The sequence below is a fragment of the Crocodylus porosus genome, unplaced genomic scaffold (assembly GCF_001723895.1).
Source record: "Crocodylus porosus isolate Cpor-Errol unplaced genomic scaffold, CroPor_comp1, whole genome shotgun sequence".
Taxonomy (NCBI): domain Eukaryota; kingdom Metazoa; phylum Chordata; order Crocodylia; family Crocodylidae; genus Crocodylus; species Crocodylus porosus.
In genome coordinates this window covers 78663444-78684742 of record NW_017728949.1, presented here as the reverse complement: position 1 = coordinate 78684742, position 21299 = coordinate 78663444, and the positions used below count along the sequence as shown (strand labels likewise).

The 21299-nt window shown below is 38.3% G+C and overlaps 1 protein-coding gene across 3 annotated transcripts in view; it reads right to left on the bottom strand.

The window, feature by feature from the left end:
• Positions 1–225: 225 nt before the first annotated feature.
• The window catches only part of RIF1 (replication timing regulatory factor 1), a 63820-nt gene continuing 42746 nt past the window's right edge, over positions 226–21299 (bottom strand). The window contains exons 21-35 of one of the 3 annotated variants that reach the window (XM_019554244.1): positions 19793–20057; positions 17102–17144; positions 16559–16761; positions 16288–16387; positions 15777–15923; positions 14832–14974; positions 13683–13772; positions 13539–13593; positions 8727–11534; positions 5644–5793; positions 5267–5344; positions 5054–5169; positions 3178–3331; positions 2689–2797; positions 226–1448 (exon numbers count right to left, since the gene is read on the bottom strand). In XM_019554244.1, the coding sequence (XP_019409789.1) occupies positions 1228–1448; positions 2689–2797; positions 3178–3331; positions 5054–5169; positions 5267–5344; positions 5644–5793; positions 8727–11534; positions 13539–13593; positions 13683–13772; positions 14832–14974; positions 15777–15923; positions 16288–16387; positions 16559–16761; positions 17102–17144; positions 19793–20057 (4682 nt within the window). In that variant the 3' untranslated portion in view covers positions 226–1227. The remainder of the gene's footprint in view (positions 1449–2688; positions 2798–3177; positions 3332–5053; positions 5170–5266; positions 5345–5643; positions 5794–8726; positions 11535–13538; positions 13594–13682; positions 13773–14831; positions 14975–15776; positions 15924–16287; positions 16388–16558; positions 16762–17101; positions 17145–19792; positions 20058–21299) is intronic. The other 2 variants (XM_019554245.1, XM_019554247.1) reach the window with 2 other exon arrangements.

Here is a 21299-nt window from a genome sequence, read left to right as displayed (position 1 = left end):
ACCAACTGGGAGGTATCAGGGCTTCTTGACGTCTCCTGGTGCAGCTGTTCTGTTTTGCATGGAGTATTATGCACCAGGCCAGAGAGACCGCACAACTTAGAGGTTGAGGCACCGACCTTAAGAAGTGGAAAATCTGAAGAAAATGGTTTCAAACATGTAACGTCTTGATCAGCATATGATTAAGACAGTAAGAATACTATTAATAAATAAAGTTGCATTAACACGTTAGGGAACTATTTGTTTTATTTGTACATACAGAAGACCTAAAACCGCCCGCAGCAATCCCATTAAGTGATTGCTCATTCCAGTAACTACAGTACATTATATACAAATCATCTTTCCAGAATAAATCCTATGAACTCTCACTGACCATGGTCTTTGAGAAGCAGCAGTGCATTCCATGCAACCAAAATTCAGTCATAAATTACAACCAACATTTGGAATCAGAAATCTATACATAATATACAAAGTTGTGCATGTCACATCTGTTCATGTCCCACAGAAGAGTCATCCACCCAAGGGAACAACACTGCATATAAAATTTTAAAGGCCTGAGAAAGAAGCCTGAGAAATTCTGCATCCAAACCCTTTTACCTAATGGGCAATACCAGAGTAACCGCTGTAGTTTAGAAAGATCATGCAAAGACAGAAATCAATCCTGGTGCTTGACAATGGGATCTTTAGGGGGTTTTGAGATGCACTGTGCTGACTGATTAATTCATTGCAGTAGTATCTCAATTTGAAATAACTAAAATAGAGGCAATTCCTCTAAAGATACCAGCAAAAAAGGGAAATTAACATGAGCACTAGGTAAAACTGGGCAACGCTTAGGTTTCAGTAGTTATGAGCTTAACCTTTTACATTTATTAAGGCTTCACAGAAATAAAAACACTTTACATTTTAAAAAAATATTAGATACTCTGTAGTTTTAAGTTTCACAGCCTTTGCTATTGCACATCTTAACAAATTTTAGTTTTTTTCTTTTAATTACTTGAAAATACCTATGCATAGCAGTAAAATACAAATACTTCTAAACACAGAAAGGGTAATCCAACAAATTAAAAATGTTAAACGTATACCATGATGCATTTTGTCTGCCTTGGTCTTTAAGAAGTTTTTTAGTACATGAATGCTCAGTTGAAGTATACCACATTGCCAGTAACAAACAGTTGGGTTTCAGAAATTTGTTTCTTGTAACAAAAACTCCTGGTTAAAAAGTAAAGATGACTAATCAGAAATTTCATGGGGTGGTGACTGCCAGCGGGACTGTAGATTCTTCATAATACAGTTTGTCATATTACCAAGTTTCTCTTGCATTTCAAACAGCTGACTTCCTGAATAACTGTGGAGCTCTTCAGGAGTTACCCGAGCAGCAAGGGCACTGATTTGGGTCAAAAGGTCTGCTCTGGGTTGCACGTCTGTGTTCAAGACAGCCGGTTCTACCAAATCTAAAAGACAAAGGTGATTAAAATGGTTTTAAATCAGAGTGAAATTCACTTGGCATGAAGTGTTGCAAGTTTTTTCTGTGCCAGAAAACAAGCACACATTATCTACCGGTAGTTAGTTACACCATCAGTTCAAGCCACGGGCTGGAGAGAAAAGCTGGATGGACTGATTCTTCCCACAGTTGTTCTCCATGGAATTGGAAGAACATTTTGAGGGCAGAATTTGAACTCACTAAGCCCCACAGTTTCTGTCCACCTATAGCCTGCAAATCATACCAGAAAAGAAAGAAAAGCTTCAAGGCATGAGATGAGGGACTGGAGAGTTCCTGGTGTGTCAATATTGGGGAAGATGAGACGATCATACAGTGAAAAATTTCTGAGGAAGAATCCTTTATTTAAGCACCTGGGGCAATATCCAGGAGAGGACATGGGTCCCTACAGCAGGATTCAGATTGAACTTTGGCATGTAAGTCCAAAAATGTGACCCCCAACCCCCAATTTTCAGAGGCTTTCTAGGTGTCTCAATTTACTTTTTGACCCTGAAACTCCTCTTAGTGTATGCAGCTCCATGTCTGTGCACACTTAACAGTGCCTCAGTTCTGAGTGCTGGGGCCCAACACATGCAGAAACTGCATTTCTCTGCCTGCAAAGAGCTTAATTCCTTAAATGTCAGAGTATTCCTATATGATCAGGCTTCTCAGATAAGGCAAGCAGCAGCTGTTGCTTTTTCAAACATAGCTGAAGGAGCCAGAGAAGAAAAGGAGCAGGGGGAAGTTACAATAACTCATGAAAATTCCCTTCTCTGCCTAGGGAGATTCAAACATACAACTTGCTGAAGAGTGCTAGCCACTAGCCTAGTTCAGGCAGATGCTCTGGATGTCATGGCAGAAGCCAGGAATCGAGAAAACAGCCACAGCAGTGCACAATGCAGCAGTCCTTTTTATGAGACACTGTGGAGTCTCTTCTCTCTGCCCAGGCTACACTTCACAACTCGTGCTACAAAAGCAGCCAAGTACCCTTCTGAAAACTCCACCTGGAAACCAATCTTGTTTTAGATTTAAGGAATAGCTTTCATGAAGTTTGAATAGGAAAATACTACATGTAATAAATGAAGTCAGACTATCTTTACCCAAACCTAGCATAACGAAACAATGCGGCATTTAAAAAGCAATTATCACATGCATTAGTTTCTCAGTGCTAAACCTCAGAAGTTACACGTTACACAAGAAAATGCAATCTTTACCTGTTGGAAGTCTTTCTTCCTCTGCAGAAAAAGGCTTCTCCTCCATAACACTTACTGGTTTCTCTGTATCTTCAAGGGCTGCAATTTCCTCAAATCCACGAGCCTTTACCTAAAGATTTAATTGAAATGTGAGAAAGAAGAATGTTTTAAAAAGCAAAGTCTGCATGTATTTCTTGACATATATTTAATTACAAAATTAAAATGACATCAATTACAATTCCCATGTCTGACCACCGTACTACTGGCCACTGCCCTGCTACGTATGTAACCTGTGTGGCACTGGCAATATGGTAACCCTGCATAATCTATAACCCTGGTATTATAGAAAAGTGATAGAAATTAGTTTAAAGCAGTTTTTTCTATTAATTATTATTTTTCTTTTTACATTATATTTTAGGCACTTAAAATGAGAATTTTAAGCATTTTGTAATGAATATCAGCAATGTAGAACTCGATTGTTCTTCATTGCAGTGCCAAAAGTAACTTTACCTGTTGCTCATGATATCCTCTCAGAGCCTTTTTAACACTGGAAACTTTAGGAGAGCGGATAGGAAGCGTTTTTATTTCAGATGCTGTCAAGGAACTCAGGTCACCCACTGTCTTAATGTTCTTTGCTCGAATGAGCTGCCCCAACCCCCGTGCCCTGTGTGGAAAAAAAGGGAGTCCATGTACTGATTCCAAGACAGCTTTTTTCCCACCCCAAGCTGAAATGAGGAGAACGCACACTTGAGGTTTGTCCCTCATCTATTCATGCGAATGGAAAGGAGGAACATCAAGGCACATAACCCCTCTTTTCTGCAGAAAGAAAAATTTAACTCCCCGATATTGTGCCTAATTAATATAAATAAGTAACAAAACTGGAAATATGAGAAGAAAGCACCAATTCAAAACAGGTCATTCTGAGTAGATCCCACGACAGCTCCAGAAAACTTATCTTTTGGAGCATATTCTTAGAATACAAACACATAAATGTCAATTTAACAACCTCATTCACAGTAAGGATTCACCCAAGTTTCAGTAAATCAAATACTGTCTACTAGAGACTGGAATATGTTTTTTAAAGTCATTAAACTCCATGTATGAACTGAAGGGGTTGATTGAAAAAAATGTGTACTTTACATATGAATTAGGGCTGTGAGAGGCTTCCGACAGAGCTTTGGATCCGGAAAAGCTTCGGATGCTTCAGGGTCTGAAGCAGCACATCCGGGTCAAAGCGCTGCCTCATTCGGCTTCCTGAAGCGTTTCAGAGCCGCCTCGCAGATCCGGCTATAGGGTATAATAAATATCTATAACTTTGTTGTTTTTTGTCCAATTTGGATGAAATTTTCAGGGCTGGTAGACTCTGCAGAAAGCATGAAGTCTACCAAGTTTCAAGTTTCAAGGTGCAGGGGTTTGGGGGAGCTGTGCCAAGACTGTGTCTGTCTTGGGGCAGTTGATTGTATTGATTCTTTCATCTCCTTACTCTGGTTTTGTAGGTGTTAACCGATGGCAATTAACTGGCTACATTAGCTAGGTCCTGTGTACTGAGCAGGTCCCTGAGTGAATCATGATGACTGGTAGCTGGTAACACAGCAGCTTAGCAGCCAGGCCTGCAGTAGTGTCTCCCCCGCTCACAAGCACCCGTGTCACGAGTTTTGTCTGTCAGCAGCTAGGGGTGCAGGGCCCCAGAACCCCCCTGCACCGACCTGCTCGAGAGCTGGCAGGCGTTGTGGCCTCAGCAGGGGCCACCATCCCTGCAGCTGTCACCCTGCTGCACCTTAACACACATGGTGTCACTCATGGCAAACCCCTGCCAGCAGAGGCTACCATCCCTGCAAGTTTCATCCAAATCAGACATAAAACAACAAAGTTACAGATATTTCATTGATTCCCAATTATACCCGGTGGTTGGATCTCTAAGGTGGCTCCGAAGCTTTGGAGCCATGTCAGCCGGATCGAGGCAGAAACTCAGTCTGGAGCTCCGGACTGGATCACGGCCACCTGAAGTGGCCGGATCTGAAGCTGGATCACACTGCTGCCAACTTGCACAGGCCTAATATGAATACATAGAATGCAGCAGTAAAAATACTAACACCTGAACAAAGAAAAGCCCTGACACTTGCACAGCTGTCTGAATTGGGGATGCATGAGTGTTGGAGTTGAAAGAAGTCTGACAACTTTTTTGTATCCTTAGGGTAAGAACAAGAATTGAACACTTCCACGAGATGCAAAAGACTTAATTTGACACTATAGCCAGGTGCCAAAACAGCCCTTGCTTCTCCCTCTCTAAATGCTTCCAACAAGACCCCAGACAGGCACTCATTCCAAAAGAAATTTGTACAGTCCACTGAGGTGTATTAGGAATCTCAAAGTGAGAGCAACTTACCAAATGTTTGATGTAATTTGAGGTAAAATGATATCGACTGGTGCTTTACACCCTACCAATGCAGGGTACACGCACTCTGAAGGACAGGACAGCGATTCTTTGGCCATCTCAGTAATCTTGAATAGTACACAAAAATGATTACATTTGTTAAGTATCACACAAATGAACACAAAAAAAATATAGAAGAGATGCATGAACTTAAGCACTTCTTACTAAACACTTCTTTGAGCTCTTAAATTTAAGGTTACGAGATCCGGGGGACAGAAATCCTTTGGTTGGAGTGGTAATATGCTGGATGGAAAAGAGGAAAAAATATCTCTCAGGCTTGTAGGAATTAAATTACTCATAGGATTTTAATTATCTTAACCTCAAAATAATATTTTTCATTTCAAAAGAGGACAACAGTTCACTCCTTATAATGCACAAGACCACAGAAAGCGCCCACTATTTCTTTTGTTTATCGAGTCTGACAACTATTTTATTTATTAGCCATTGTTATAATCTTAATTATACAAGTTTATATTGGAGTAATACTACATAAGATAAAGATTAGTACACAGAGAACTATTCTAAAAAAGGTCATTATTTACCTTGGATTGGTTATTGGACGAAGTTTTAAGACTTCGTGAAGATGGTGAACTATTTGAGGAAGAAATAGACCTAACAACAGGACTTCTCCTATCAATATCATCTGCCAGTTCCTCTTGGTAAATTGGATTTGCAAAAGAGACTCGACGAATCTGTTTTTAGAAATAATATTTACACTCAATCTGTAGCCACAGCTAAATCACCAAATTACATTTTGTATAAAGTATATAGATCTACTATATCTTTCACAGTGCACAGGTCGAGGTCTGAAGCCAAAATATTTACCTTTAACTTTCCACCTTGACTTATACACCACAGCAATACTTTTGACCCCCACCTGGCCCAGCCCTGGCCAAACCCCAGTCCGGCTCAAACACGAGATGGCGTCCCTGTCGCTGGGGGGCCAGGCCCGGCCTCTGGGCCTTGCCATCACCGTGAAGATGCTGTTTGGCTGGGTGCCCAGCCCATCTCTGTTCCCTGTGAGCAGTGCTGCTTAGGCTGTGCCAGCTGAGCACCAAGCCTGGCTCCATCCTCTGTGAATGGCACTACCTAAGCTGCACCAGCCAAGCATCAACCCTGTGTCGGTCCCCTGCAAGCAGCGCTGCAGCATGGGTCCATCCCACTGCCCCGGGTATCCGCCCACGGGGATGTGCAGGGGGTCGGTATGAGTTGACCCCATATTTCTGATCCAAAAAGTTAGATTTCTTGTAGATCTGGTGTATAGGTCAACCTAACTTTTTGGATCAGAAAAATGGGGTCAACTTATACACTGTCAAATGCAGTAAGTATGATTTGAAAAATGTATTCGTTAGATCCAACTGAAATAGCTGTTTCTCACTAAAGATGAAATCACAGTACTTTTTAATTCCTATACGAGAGATTACGAACCTTTTGTTAAGTGTCATAAGAATAACAAGCAACATGCTAAACTGCTGAATACACGCTGGTTTTGGACTAGCAGTACATTTTTCCCTTGGGCTGGTTACAGAGTGAAAAAAAACCCGGTGCTTTACTTTGAGCTTGGCACGCCCCCATGCCGCATATAGCACATGACCAAAAGCGGCACTGCATTAACTGGACCTAACTCTGTATCAATTTGTCACTTCAGCAAGGCTTTTTGACGCTTTTATCAGAAGTTGATTCAATCAGATATTATTAGATAAAAGCACCCAAAAAAGCCCTAACTGAAGCACCTGATCTATACAGATGCTGTGGAGCTGGGCTGAACTAACACACTGTCTCTTTTGGTACAGCACTGGTTTTTGGTTGTGTTTTTTTTTTCCCCACATCTGTCAGCAGCCCACGATGGCCAAAGCCTTACCTACGTTACTGCTTGGATAGCAATGCTCTGGAGACACAAGTTAGGAAATGATGTAAGAAAATACGCAAACAAAACAATGGAAGAGTATAAAATAAGCAAAAGATAAACGTCTACAAGAATGGGACAGAAATCAAAGAGTAGTAGTATGAGGATGGGACACCTAATTTAAGACACCAGCAGGAACAACACACTAAAATGTGCATTTAGTAACCTACATTAATGACCTTTAGTTATTTAACTCAATTAAGATTTTAGAAGGGGCAAAAATACATGCTCTATATATTTCCTTAGTTGTTCATTTGCAAAATGAACACATACTATCTATCCTTCTCTTCTGTTTTCTGGAAGAAAAAATTGGTTTAGTGGGCTGGTCTATCCTAGTGTTCAAGGGAAATTTACAAAACATTTCAAAGGTGAGCCAGAGAAGAAAAACTCATGAGCTGGATGGATAGTAAAAACCATGGACTGAACACTGTTATTGACTTAATGGCATACCATAATCTATCTAATTCCTTAATTTTTTTCTCCATGATACAGGTGATTGTAACCCTCTTCCCTTCTGAAAGGTCTTCGTTACTCACTAATCAAACTATCCTTCCTTCAGTTAGTTGTTTGTCTGCTACCCCCGGGAACCTCTCTTCTCTAGTTCCACAGCCCTCCACACTGTTTTTAATCATCATTGTGCTCACTTCTTTCCTCAGACCTGATGAATAATGCTTCCCTTTCAAAAGCTTGTCTAAGGCCATTCCATACGTGCAGCTGGTCCAATAAAAGATTTCACTCAGCCAGTTGGCCTAATAAAAGATCAGATTTACCCAAAGAACCTTGTCTGCATATGCCAGTCAAAGTATTCTCATTTTCACTACCTGAAATGGTAAAATAGCTCTTAACTGTATAAAAATCATATGGCAGCTATTTAAATCCTGAACATGAAAGAACAAGTATAGTATTTATGAAACTCATGTCCAATGTGTTTCATATTCCACTGTCAATTTGTGGTAAAAGCAACAAAACATTAGAAGAACTGTTTCATACTGAACATACAAAGAGGTGTTAAAAACAAATTTATAATGCAAACTAACAATTAACTACAGCCTTTATAAAATTACTGTCTTGGCATTGGGAAAAAACCTCCCTCAAATATTAAGGTAAAAAAAGCCACAGTGCTTGGTACATAGACCAATCAAATCAGATTTGCTCTCAGGGATGCTGTACAAATGAATGTCTTGCACAGAGACTTTATATTTAACATAAAATTACAAGTACTTAATATAGGTTTAAAAGATGACTAGCAAACAGGGAGGGGAAGGGATAAAGCCGTACTCATGTCTTCCACTCCACCCTGTTTCTTCATGACAAAATCTGAAATGTTTCTGGGTTTTTTTTAAACATTCAAAATGCAGATTCTGGCTGGCTGGGAAAACTACAATTACACATGAAGAATATGACATCATAATTTCATGATATACATAATTACATTTTCAGGTAAGGTTGAGAGCTAGCAATGTGCATCCTCTCAACTCACGAAACAACTCATGTCAAAACCAGGGAAAGATGCTCTTGTTATTGTAAAAGGTAAAAGGAAGAAAATCCTTTTAAAGATTAAGACCTGTCTATATCTCTCTCTCTATATATATTTGCACGTCACTTTCAGTAGCTCTACAACACTATCAGTAACACCAATAAAGAATATTATTCAATATACACTTTACAAGACGCATTAAAAATGGTAATGATTATCTAGATTGCATTATATCACAATACCTTGTTAGCAGGTGATGGGGAATCATCCTCTTGCTGTCTTTTAAGACCCCTCTTTAAAATACTAGTGGATGGAGAAGCTGAGGGAGACCACGTGCAGCGGGTCTGCACTCCATTAGGGCTTTCATTAACTTTAACCAAAGTTAGAGAATCAAGATTTTTCATCTTCTGTGGAGAATCCATGTTGTCACTTCCTTCTCCACCCTCTGTGTCTGAGGTTACCTTTTCAGGTACTGTAGATGCAACTTCAGCCTCACTGATTATTAAACCTTCCTCCTCCATCTCACCATCCTGAGGACTGTTGGTTTTTACAGAAATGTTCTGATTCCTTTCTGTAGTGTTCTGAACATTTTCTGGCTCATTTGTCTTTGTTTCTTCAAACCAGTTACTAACTCTTTCTGCATCAGGTAATTGCTCTGGTTGTGTATTTTCACCTATGTCTTTCTTTTCTGTACATACTGGCTCTTTACTCTCATTCTCCAAAGCAAGCCACCTCTCTTCTTTGGGCTCTTTGGAAACATACTCGGTCAAACACTCTTCAGGTCTGCCAGCCTGAACAGCAGTTTCTCGTGTTTCAGTTACAGAATCACAAAGTTCACTCATGATACATGGCAAATTCTCAGCATCTTCACACTTCACTGGAGATGCACTTCCTTGCAAATCACTCTCAGATTTTAACCCCGTTTCTGAATCAAAGATACTAGACACTTTAGTAGGAAGCAACGGTGTGCTTGTTGCACAAGGTCCCACAGAAGAGTCTGCATCAAAATCTGAGCTGTTCAGTAATACTTCTGATGTACTCACAGTTGTCTGCATAGGTGATTTTTTAGTTTCACTTATTGCATTAATATTGGTAGTTTTTAATTCAGTGAATGACTTTTCTTGCTGTTGTGACTTTTCACCACAGCAATCGCAGCTCCTTGACCTTCTCAATCTCTTGCTTCTTTTGTGCTGGCAGTCAGGTATCTGTAGAGGTTTCTCAGAGGAAAGAGCAGCATCAGAATTATTAGTCCCTACTTCAGATTTGACCAGAACACTTACATTACAGTCTTCTACGTCTCTTTGCTTATCAAAGGATTTATTTTCTTGCCTTGTTTTCAAAACTGGCTCAGATGTACCTGAGTTTATGAGAACTTTTGTTAGTACACTGGTTGCATTTTGCTCCACATCTGTGTTCTGTCCAAGGGAAGCTTTTGCTAAGTCTGTAATTCCTGTGATTTCATCCACAGGCAGATCAGGATTTGTTTCACCTTTAATTTTGATATCAGGCAGGTTCCTAATCTCAGATACATTTTCTTGTAAAGAGAACTCCTGATTTTGGCTTTCTGTTTTCTCCTCTTTCACTTTGTTTTCAACAGAATCACTTTTATTTTTCCATTTTCCAGCTTTCTTCTTCTTTGCACTTTCCTCCCTTGTCTCAGAGCTGTCAGATTCAGAATTTTCTATACTGGAAAGTAAACCTTGTGAAGCTCTTCTTGTCTGATATCGTGGGCGACTCCTTTTCTGACCCATTATATCTGACCCAGAATCTTGATGATCCATTTCAGACTTCAAATTACCTTCCAACTTCCTGATGCTCTTGTTCATTTCTTCAAGACCTGCTGATGTGCATGACTCCTTTGAACCAATATCATCTTCAGCAGTCTTCTCATTTAAGTTATTCTCTTTTTTATTGACTTTTATTTGTGCATCTACACCTTTCTCAGAAATTAATTTCTGCTTTTGAGAGGAGTCCTCTTTAACTTGCGGCACCTTCTTTTGGACAGGCTTTTCATCTTCTTTACGTTTGTTTTTTTGGTGGCTGTTTTCTTTGTCTTGATTTCCTGCTGTAGCTTCTGCAATTTCTGATCGTCTTCTTAAAGAACGCCTTAATGCTTTCTGATTTGCTGCCACATGTGGAATCTGATTGTCATCTTTATTTACTGAGTCAGTTGATACAGCAACCTCAGGAGGTGTATTTTCTTTACAATCCAGATTCGATCCCTTACTTTGTCCTACCTCCTCACCACCATCCACAATTAGCTTATTCTCTACTGCTATACTCTCTACCACTGTGGAACTGGGAGCGTGTGACTGTGTATCTGCAATACATTCCATTTCTTCCACCTGAGTAGATAGCTCAGATTTATTTTCCATGTCGAGAGCAACTGCCAACTCTTGTATACCACTCTCCTCTTCTGATCTTGTTAACAATTTAGATTGCCTGTTGTCACTGAGCTCAGTTTTATTTTGCCTGCGACTTAGCTTTTTTGTTGCAGTAACTGTTCCTTCATTTCCTGGTTCTAAAGTACTTCTATCCTCCTCCTCCTCGGGTTCTTCCGCTTTGGTGGGAGTCTTTGGTATATCTATGGTTTCCTGTTTATCTGGCATATCAATAATTCCAGGTGCTCCTGACAACCTATTCAATGCAGAAGGACTGAAGGGTCTGTTTTCGGAACTATCAAATTTTTCCAAGGTAATGAAAGATTGCCTTCTCCTTGCAGGTTGTGGTGTTCCAGAAATTATGTCACTAGAAGATGAACTGCTGCTGGTGTCTGACACATTTTCATCTCCTGCTGAAGGCTCTTTTGAAACTATTTCACTTGTACGTTTTTTTGAATCATCTTCTGCTGAAAGTTCTTTCAAGACTGCATCAGTTGTACCTTTTTCAAAATCCTCCTCACATTTTGGATCTGAATTCTCTTTCACTTGGGTAATGGATTTGTCTTCAGTATTCACAAAGGCAGCTCTCTCAACAGCATTGCTTAACTGGCCATTCTCTGGAGGTGTGTGCGTTTCGCTATTGTATACGTCACTTTTCATATTTTCATCCTGAATGAAAACAATTTATATTAAAATTAAGTACTAAGGCTTTGTTACCTACATAATACAAAAACTGCAATTTCACTAAGATTTAAAATACACTACTGTTTCTAGTTATTTGTAAAGGTTTTCAAATTACGCACCCACCCAAAATGTTAGGATTTATCTTTTTGCCTGTCACCATTTTAAAACTTTATGAAAGCATAGGGAAACAACCTTATTAACTTTCAAATGCAAGTTGATAAAGGAGTTCAAATAATTTCATTTTTCCAACTATTTTAGTTGGTCTAATAAAAGATAATTGGATTTACTCAAAGAATCTCGTCTGCCTATGTCCTTAGATCAACATGAACACCCACAAAATCATTCAAACATTTTTCGTTGTACTCAATGCAAATATTTAATTTAAGAAATTTCTGTAGTATTTTCCATCTCTCTGCATGACTGGTAGGTAGCTCTTGCTGTCTAAATATAAAGGATATTTAATATAATGTCCCTGGGATTTTGATTGTATTGGAATTTTCCTAAAATAGAGAATGCTGACTGTAGCAAGGAATTGACTCAGGGAACAGGAAAGGAAGTGCACACAATTTGATTGCATGCCGAATCAATTTTCGTATCCTGAATTCTACTTCCATTTAACACCTCCATTTTTAACTGTGTGCTTTATCCAACCTGCACAACTTCTATGTGTGTGTGTGTTTTGGTATATTTGTCTACAGAAGCCTAAAAAGAGAGGGCTCCTTCTGAACAGTTTAGATTAGCTACACTAAAAGTGAGTGTGGGTTTGTTTAGACCACTTTCCTGGCATTCTTGGAAGGTGCTGCTCTTTAGTATGTCTCCTCAACCCAAAAAGAGGACAAGAGAGGAAGGGAACAAAGAATAGTGTGGCTTCACTGCCTCCTTTTTGGGTTTTGCACATTTGGCACATGTGCAAAACTGGCCGTATTCAATGCTGATTCAGAGAATCAGTGATTCAGCCATAGACAGAGCTTTAAACCTTTTTTCTACATACCCCGAGGTACCAGGCACGGTTCATGAACGCTGCAATGGTGGAGCAGAAGGAGTGTCCCACAGGAGCACGGGGGGCCCGAAAGTATTTCTGGTCCCCCGCAATGCCCCAGCTCAATGATCAGCTGCAGGGGGACCCCAAGTGCCCTCCCAGACCCAGGAGGCACCAGTTACGGAGCCAGGGGGCAGGTTTTCCACACTGGAAGTGCTTCTGGTTCACTTCCGGGTCTGCTGGGGAGCACGCAGGGGACCCCACCTCGTTCCCATAGGACACTTGATCTGCTCCAGCATCTCAGTGCTCACAAGCCACCTGATACCTCAAGGTACATAGAAAAAAAATATTTAAAGCCATATCCATGTCCGAATCATGAAATCTCTCCGAATTGCTTTGGAGGGTTCTGATTCGATTCAGAGAGATTTAAAGGGTATCCCAATTTGATTTGGATTCAGAGATTCAGTGACTGAAGCTTCACACAGCCCTAGCGCATATGAAGCAGAACCCTAACCCTTAACAGCAGCCTTCCCCAGAAGCATGGGGGAAGTAGTGTAGTCAGTGGAAATAACTAAGTTACAAAACCGACCATTTAAAAGGCTGCATATTTCCCTAGATTTCTTTATAACCTGATAATACTTAAGATGTAAACTGAATTCAATTTAGAGACAGTAGTCTGTGCTACAAGGTCTAAAATTAGTAACATGTTTCTACACACCTACAAACTTAGCATGGTGGCACCTAATTTAAGACACTGAAGAAAGTCAATAAAAATCCTAATTAAATTACGCTGAAAGACTGAACAGCAGCAAATGTTCTCAAAACTGATGTAAAAAAGTAACTGTTCTTTAATTTTTAAATTTTAGAACCACAAAAAGGCATTCTTAGTTACTCAGAGAGAGAATTTCCTATGAGCTGAGGAGCTGGGAGATAAAATTTTAAAATTTGAGAAATAAAACTTAGGTTAACACAACTGTAGTTCTATTACATATTACACACGGTGAACACACCTGAAGCTTCTTTTCATTTTCTTCTTTTGGAATGTCTATTAAAGGAGTCTTCCCCCTAAAAGAGAAAGGTGTCACCCAAATGAGAACTACTGTAATAAGAATGTTAAACTATTATCAGAATTTCACCTGGCACCTTATACTTACAAAGAATCTTCTTGGCTCTGACTGTATTGAGAAAATAAGGTCGTATCTTGGGATGCATCCAGATTATTGTACATGGCAGGAATGCCAATTCTGGAATGAACAAAAGGTAGGTTTGGCTTTGGGTTTATAAGGTCTAAGAAGATAGATGATAAGTGCCAACACAGATATTTCAACAACAACAAAAAAAAAATCTGTAAATGGACTGAATTATCAAATCTTCAAAAGAACCATTCATTTTTCAAGCACTCGATTCAGCTGTTTTAAAATGGGAGAAGAACATCAGCAGGCACAGTAGTGCAGCAAGTATAAAAAAGGTGGAATCACCTTTAACTTTGCTGTAGATGCTCTTCTGAAGCCCTGCTGCACAAAGCTTTCAGATATACTGAATCAACCCAACCATCGGTACCCCTCAGTCCTTGTACAACAACACGCCTTATGGACAATAGATAGGACTAGTTGAAAACTGTTATGTATTCTTTTCTTGGTGAAAATGAAGGATGTTTTGTGCATAGATCTAGTAGCAGTAAGTATTTTTAAATTAAACTATTTTGGCTAAGACACTTGTCCAGCAAAAATGTCTGTAAGTTCAGAGTGAAGAGTCTGGTATTTCCTAATTAAACTAAAGCTCATCTCTGGAACATTCAGTTTTAGCTCCCAAGAGCACACAGGAGAGGACAGTATAGTTATTTTTGCAGTACAACCTCTTTAAAGTGTGTTTTAGCAGTTAGTGTTCACATGAAGCAACTGCTGTTTACACACAAGTATAACACATTGCCAAATAAGTCACCTCTAGTTCAAATTACTATTAGAAGAAAAGTTATCTTACTGTGTTAAGCTAAAGTAGTAAATAAGAATTACAGGATGAAATTCTACAATTTTCATTATTGGAATAGTTTGTAATACTTGGTACTCCTGGGTTTACACACAATGTATTACAGTTTAAGTCAGTAATTAGTCTGGTTCTTTTACATACAGAGTTTTATAGGCTATTGTTATATGCTAGAAAACTATCAGCGTAACACTGAATTTTGTATGAAGTAGCACAGGATGCTCCATTCATATGAGACACGAAAAAAACAACAAAAAATTAAGGTGACAATACCCAATTTATAAACATAACAGACCTTTCAAACAGTACCAATTACAAACCTCTTTGTCGTAAGTACTTCTTTTTGGTGTTCCGTCAATATCCTCTCTTTTGTTTCTGGAGGAATAAATACAAAATCAGCAGATTTCTCTTCCTCCAAGAGTATATCACTTTTAGGCTTTGAAGATGAAAATTCTAGTTTCAACTACGGAGAAGAAAAGTTGGATTAAAAATAAGACAAAAGGAATTCCTCATTGTTAATGAAGTTTCTTTATTTCAGGTATACCATTCCAAATAGAACAATTACTTGTCCTAGTTTTTGACATGCTGTTTTCTCAGAGATCACACTTAAGATCTTATAATGCCTATCAATCAAGCAAGGGTAGCTATTTCTTAAAAGCAATGCTTGAGGACATAAGAACCTAGGTCTCCCTGAACTTTCAAGGAATATTATTAATATATATTATTATTTTATATATTAAAATAGATATTAATATAGATGGTATATAACCATCTCTCACCTGCCTTGCAGGAACTGGGGCCGAATCTTGGCTGTTGTCTTTTGTGCCCCTATACACATGCATGAGGCAGCACAGAAAGCATAGTGAGGCTTGAGACACTGCTTTTCAAAATATCATGATACCAAGTTTCAGATGCAACTATACTACAGTTCATATTAAGAAACTTGGTACATAGCCACAATTCATAACCAAAAAAAGCAAATAATGTTTGGAAACATCCTGCTGCTGCTTTTCCACGACTCATGCAACCAGCCTTCCTTAAGGTATACAACTGATTCTGAAGTGAGAGAATTCGCCCATACCAGAAAAATCTGTATGGGGAGCCTACCTGCAAGCTCTATAGATAGGCTGGCTTGCTTCACAGAGGTGCAGGGAATGCAAACACACTCAGGTAACCTGATACAACATACTGGCTCCACTAAAAAAAATCTGACTATCAAAGTACTAGTCTTTCTAGGATAAAGAGAACAATTTCAATACATCTACCTGTATGGATGTTACCTTTGCTGGTGTGACGCGAACATTAGGCATCTTATCTTTTTGTTCACTGGCCTGGGCCAGCAAGGAATCCCGTTTTCCACCCAATTTTACTTCTATTCCGCTTATCTTTGCATCCCACTGTGAATTTTCTGTCTATTTAAAGATAAAATTTCTAGTTAGCATATGAGGATGAAGTATCAACCAAAGAAAATGAAATTTCTAAGATTATTTTAAGATTCAAATTCAGACAACTTTGAAAAAAATGCAGCATATCTGCGAATATACTCGTAAAGAACAGGCCAGTAAAGGGACTTAATTAAATTAGGGTTATCAACTGATAAATGCCAGCTCAGCTTTTGTTCTCTGTTAATTTAGAAAATAATTGCTCAAAATAGGAAGAAAACTCATTTCATATACCCATCTCACAGTGTAATTCCAGAGGATTTTGTTACCATTCTCTAGAACAATTGCTAGATTATACAGAATCCATTCATAAGAATGAAAATACGATACTTACCATATCAGAAAATGGACCACTAGATTCTTCCACTATCTCAACACTTTCAAAACCAGGTAATAAGAGTAGAATTTTCTGCTTGGCTTGGCTCAATATAGATCTGTTTAATAAACCAATGAAGACTTAGAGAAAATCTTGTTTTTCTATAAGTATATTAAATACACTAGCAGTCACTGCAACAGTACTTATATCAAGTAAAATATTTCTATTTTTGTAGCAAAATTAAAACACAATAAATGGGAACGAGGGGATGGGAAATAAAGCATCTTACTTTAATTCTTCAGGGTACGTCAACACTGCGGCTTTAGCAAATGTTGCATTCCAGAACTGAGCACTTTGGTTGCGTATCTGTTTACTCTTATGAAGAAACACGACATGCAGCAGTGGAGAAAGCTGTTCTAAAAGTTGACTGTCATAAGGCCCAGTATAGTGAGACTGTAAACACAGGATGATCTCTGCCAACAGCTTTTCTAACTGGAGAATAAGGAGGAATAAAAGTATAAGTAATCTCTGAATCAAATACTCTCTGACAATAGGTATTTTAAATAGTGCAAGGGTCAGGATATGTATAGTGACATAGTGAGCTAGACTGGATTGTTTCAGAGAAACAGTAAAATATCCAAAGTACATTTAGAGAGGCTTAATACTGAATTCCTACTTCTCTTCCTCCCCACCCCCAGCTAGTTTTCAGTTATAGTTCAGAGAGATTTTTTCTTTTTTTAAAGAAAGAGTATAATTCATTATACCATAAAACAGACTGCAAGTACCTCAGGTTTAAATGTCACATAGACTTGATCTTCCCTAGTAAATTTACCTTGTGGCTGAGACTGCTGTAGCCTTTGGGTACATCAGTAAGCCTGTAAAAGGAAGAAAAAACCCCAGCATAAATTAATTTTTAGTCCTGTTCACCTTCCAAAAGTAACCTAACAAGTTTGCTACTTAATATTAGAGGAAATGAAATAATCTACCCCTCTAAACTCACAAGCTAAACCTACCAGAAGTTGTGCATCATTGTAAGAAACTAACCCTTTACTAGTTTTTGAACTTCCAGACGAACTTTTTTCAAAGAAATGCTTTTCTACAGTCCTTATGATGCCCATAAGCCGACTAATGAGAGTGAGAATTAAATATCAGTAGTAATAAACACAGACCTAATATACATGTTTCTAGTAGACTAAGATCTGTATTATTCTGCTCCTCTTGGTCTGATACTATACCACCTCTGAAAATGAACTTCTCTAACTAATATTTTTTCAAAGATTGCTCCGGCACCACCTGAACCAAATTTAATACTTTATCCGAAGAGTTATCCGTAGTGCACTGCATGGCAAATCAGCAGTTTAACAGTTTGGGACCACTGATCCTCCTAGATTACCTTAGGTGACAAACTCCTTTTGACAAAACACTAAAGCGCAATGCACAAATATTTCAAAATGTTTACACAATTTTCCACGGTTTAAATACACTGCGTTTTTCAGTCTGTAACAAAACTACTTTTTTTTAAATCTGTGACAAAAAACACATTTTTTGTCAATTAATGAGAACAGTATCATCTGTAAAGTACTAGTTCCATCTTAAGGTTTTCTTCAGAAGCCAAATATAAATAGTCTAGTGTACAAGCAAACTTGTAAAGCTTTTCAAGGTCTGGTACTCCAAACAACTGCATCTCTTTGAATTGAACATTCTTAGCAGCACTTAAAAGCGCATGAAATATAAATTTAAGATTTTTCGTATAACTTGTTTTTTCTTCAGATATTCCTTATATAATTTTAACACAGATTAAAGAAACTCCAATAAGAATACATTGTAGAGAAAGTCAGAAGTTACAAAGACAGATTTGCTCAATGCTACAAAAGAAGGGGGGGGAGAAATCCCTCTCGTAATGTTAGTGTTGAAATAATGCTGTTGCTGTGATGTTCTAGCATATACATGCAAGCAGCAAGAATTTTTCTGGTTTGCATCTTTTATTGGACCAACTGCATGGCTGGGTAGACATATATAAGCTCCCAGAAAACGATACTGTGATACCCAAAAGTTTGTCTCCGTCTATGTCAACCATGCAGTTGGTCCAATAAAAGATATCACCCACAGGAATCATTACCTCTTACATAAATTTGGATTTTCCTTAATATTATTTTATGCGGACCATGTATAGTTTATATTTTGGAGTACGGTAAAGTTGAAGACAGTCACAATAAACAAAAATTACAAGAGTGAATTTTTCAACTTATTTAGATTACTGTATTTCAGTCAGGGATGTCAAACATACACCTCACAGGCCAGATTTGGTCTATGGAGCTGCTCCAGTCAGCCCATCAGACTATCTGTGGGCCCCTGGAAATTAGGGATGTGGATGAAGTGTGGCCTGCAAAATCTGAAGCTCAGGCCCTGCTGGATATGGCAAATGGGGGCAGAAGGGTGAGTGAGGGCTGACACAGCCCTGCTGCCTTCCAGCCACTTTGCTTGTTGTCACTGCCACGTTCTTACCCCCATGGCTATTAGTCCCTGCCACATACAACATCAGGAAGTATAGTATCAGCAGCTCTGGCATGGGGCATGTGGCAGGTGCTGGATTCACTGCTGTCTGCCCTAGGTTGCCACTGGAGCTTCAGTAGCCACTTCCTTTTGCCCTGGGTTGGATCTGGCCCAGGGCAGAAACCGAATTTGACCTACTTGATTTAAGTGATATAGCAGTATGAAATAAGGATCTTCACCCCATACTCAATTTGGAGGGATACTATGATTGCATAAACACCAGAACTTAAGAAGTTTACATAGTAAGCTATTTTTAGATATTTTTTCTGAAGACAGCCTTAAAATGGAACTACTGCAACTCCAGTTTTGGAATCCAAAGTCTCCATCATGGTCACATCTCCACTGCAGAGAGAAGAACAAAAAGACCTAAACTAGGTTAGGTACCAAAAAGCAAAGTTCAGTAAAACTGTGCTCTAGAAGCAGCAGGGTCTATACTGAACTCTGTGCAGTCTCAGCATCATAGATGAATCTTAGTATTACTCAATTGTTGTTCCAACTGTTTACACAGTCTCACTTCAAAGGGAGAGTGCAGCACAGTACTTAAGAGGGCAGTAACAAAGCAGGTTACTAAACAAACAATGCAGGTTTAATAGGGTGTACATTAGCTGGCCTGCTGAAGCTTCAATTTACCAGCTCCTGTCCTAAACTGCAGTAAATTTACCCCCAAATTAAACAAGTTATTGCAGTTTAGCTCCCATTTTTTGTGAGATAGAGAAGACCAATGAAATATTTACCATGAATTCAGGTGAACAGTAAATCTCATTCCCTTTAAGACAGTGAAAAGATCCCCTCTCCTGCACCCAGAAGGATTTACTCTGTTCTGGGACACTTAGCAACTCACCACATAGAAGTGATCCACAGACTCCAAATATTACATGCTACAGTCTACTGAGAAAGTTTCACTAATATGCAGCAATATTAAAGTATTTATTGTATCTAGAAGTCTTATCATAGTCCCTGAAATACTTACTTTGTTTTTTCATAAAATACTGCCAGTGGTTTTGATAGAGTTGCAAACATAGTTCTGATCACTGATGGCAAAGAAACATGACTGATAACATTGTGAAGAACAGCAATAATTGAACTGCCGACAGAGATTAATGATTCTGAGTTGATCTCTTTGGAACGGAGCACATGGAAAGAGTTTATTAACATCACCAGAAGTTTAAATAAGGAGGCAAGCTTTCCAAGGGGCTCCCTTTTCTTCTTAGACCAATCTGTTGGTGTCTGTGGGGCTAAGAGAAAAAATTCCCTGTTAGAAAACAGGTGACCTTACACTTTCCATTTTTTTATATTGTCACGTTAATATAAACTTTAACTTACAAAATTAACATACAATAATTTAGGACAGTTTTCTCCCCAAGAAAAGAGTCAACAGCACATTTTTATTTCTAAAGTAACTCATCATCATCTTAAGAGTTCAGACAATCTAATAAACCAACAAAAAGAAAAAATAATTTCATAGTAACTGTATTAGATTTATCCCAAAATGCTATTCATACATTCTTGCCTATAGTCACGAACTGCCAGAAAATTTCTACAAAACAGGAGATACAGCACACTTACACATACCTGTAAAGACTGTAGAGCTACATTTCAATTAAGTACAAGTAAATGTAAACAATTTGCAGTATTTAATTCCTTGAGTAGTTCCAGATAGTTGGTTACAATAAGGCACTAAGCATATGTTTAATTTTAGCAAGAATAGTAGGGGCTATGGTACCAAAAAATTATTTTAATTATAAGTTCCATCCTTAAAATTATCCTTTAGAATATTTTCTCCGACTCAAATGGTTGCAAGCAGGACTAGGAAACTGAACAACTAATATATATGTTTGTCTGACACATTCTGCACTCACATCAATAATTCTAATACAATTCCACTACCACAGCATTCTGGATCAGTAAAAAAGGCAAAGCAATAATAGTAATTATTTCATTTTTTTCAGGAACAAGACTGATCAATGTTATATCAAGTACCTACGTGTACAGTAACTTTTTTCAGTTAAATAGCTTAACGCATAAAATTTAGGCAGATGGTATGTTACAAATTTAGATGCTGAAACCTGCAAACTAATGATTAAATATTTTTTAGGCTGTCTTTCACTAACAAGAGAAAAGGATCTGAAATGCAGGAATTTTTAAACTACTAGCAAAATAAAAGCCTTAGATTAAGAAGCATTGCTTTAAAAAATATACTGAACTCTCAATTATATCAAACTAAAACAATACTTACAGATTCCATAATCCACTGAACAGGAAAAAATAGCTATTGACATCATTTTATATTGTTTTTCTTACTTACTGAGCATGTAGAAACATTTTATTAAGCTAAGGAGGAGCTACTCAATACTTATGAAAAAAAATCAGGCAGAAAAGCCTAAACATATATACTTTTAGTCACTTAAAAAAAAAATCTTAGCCTTAGCCTCTGTTTTTGAAAATATACCTAAAACAGACTTTGAATTGTATGGCAT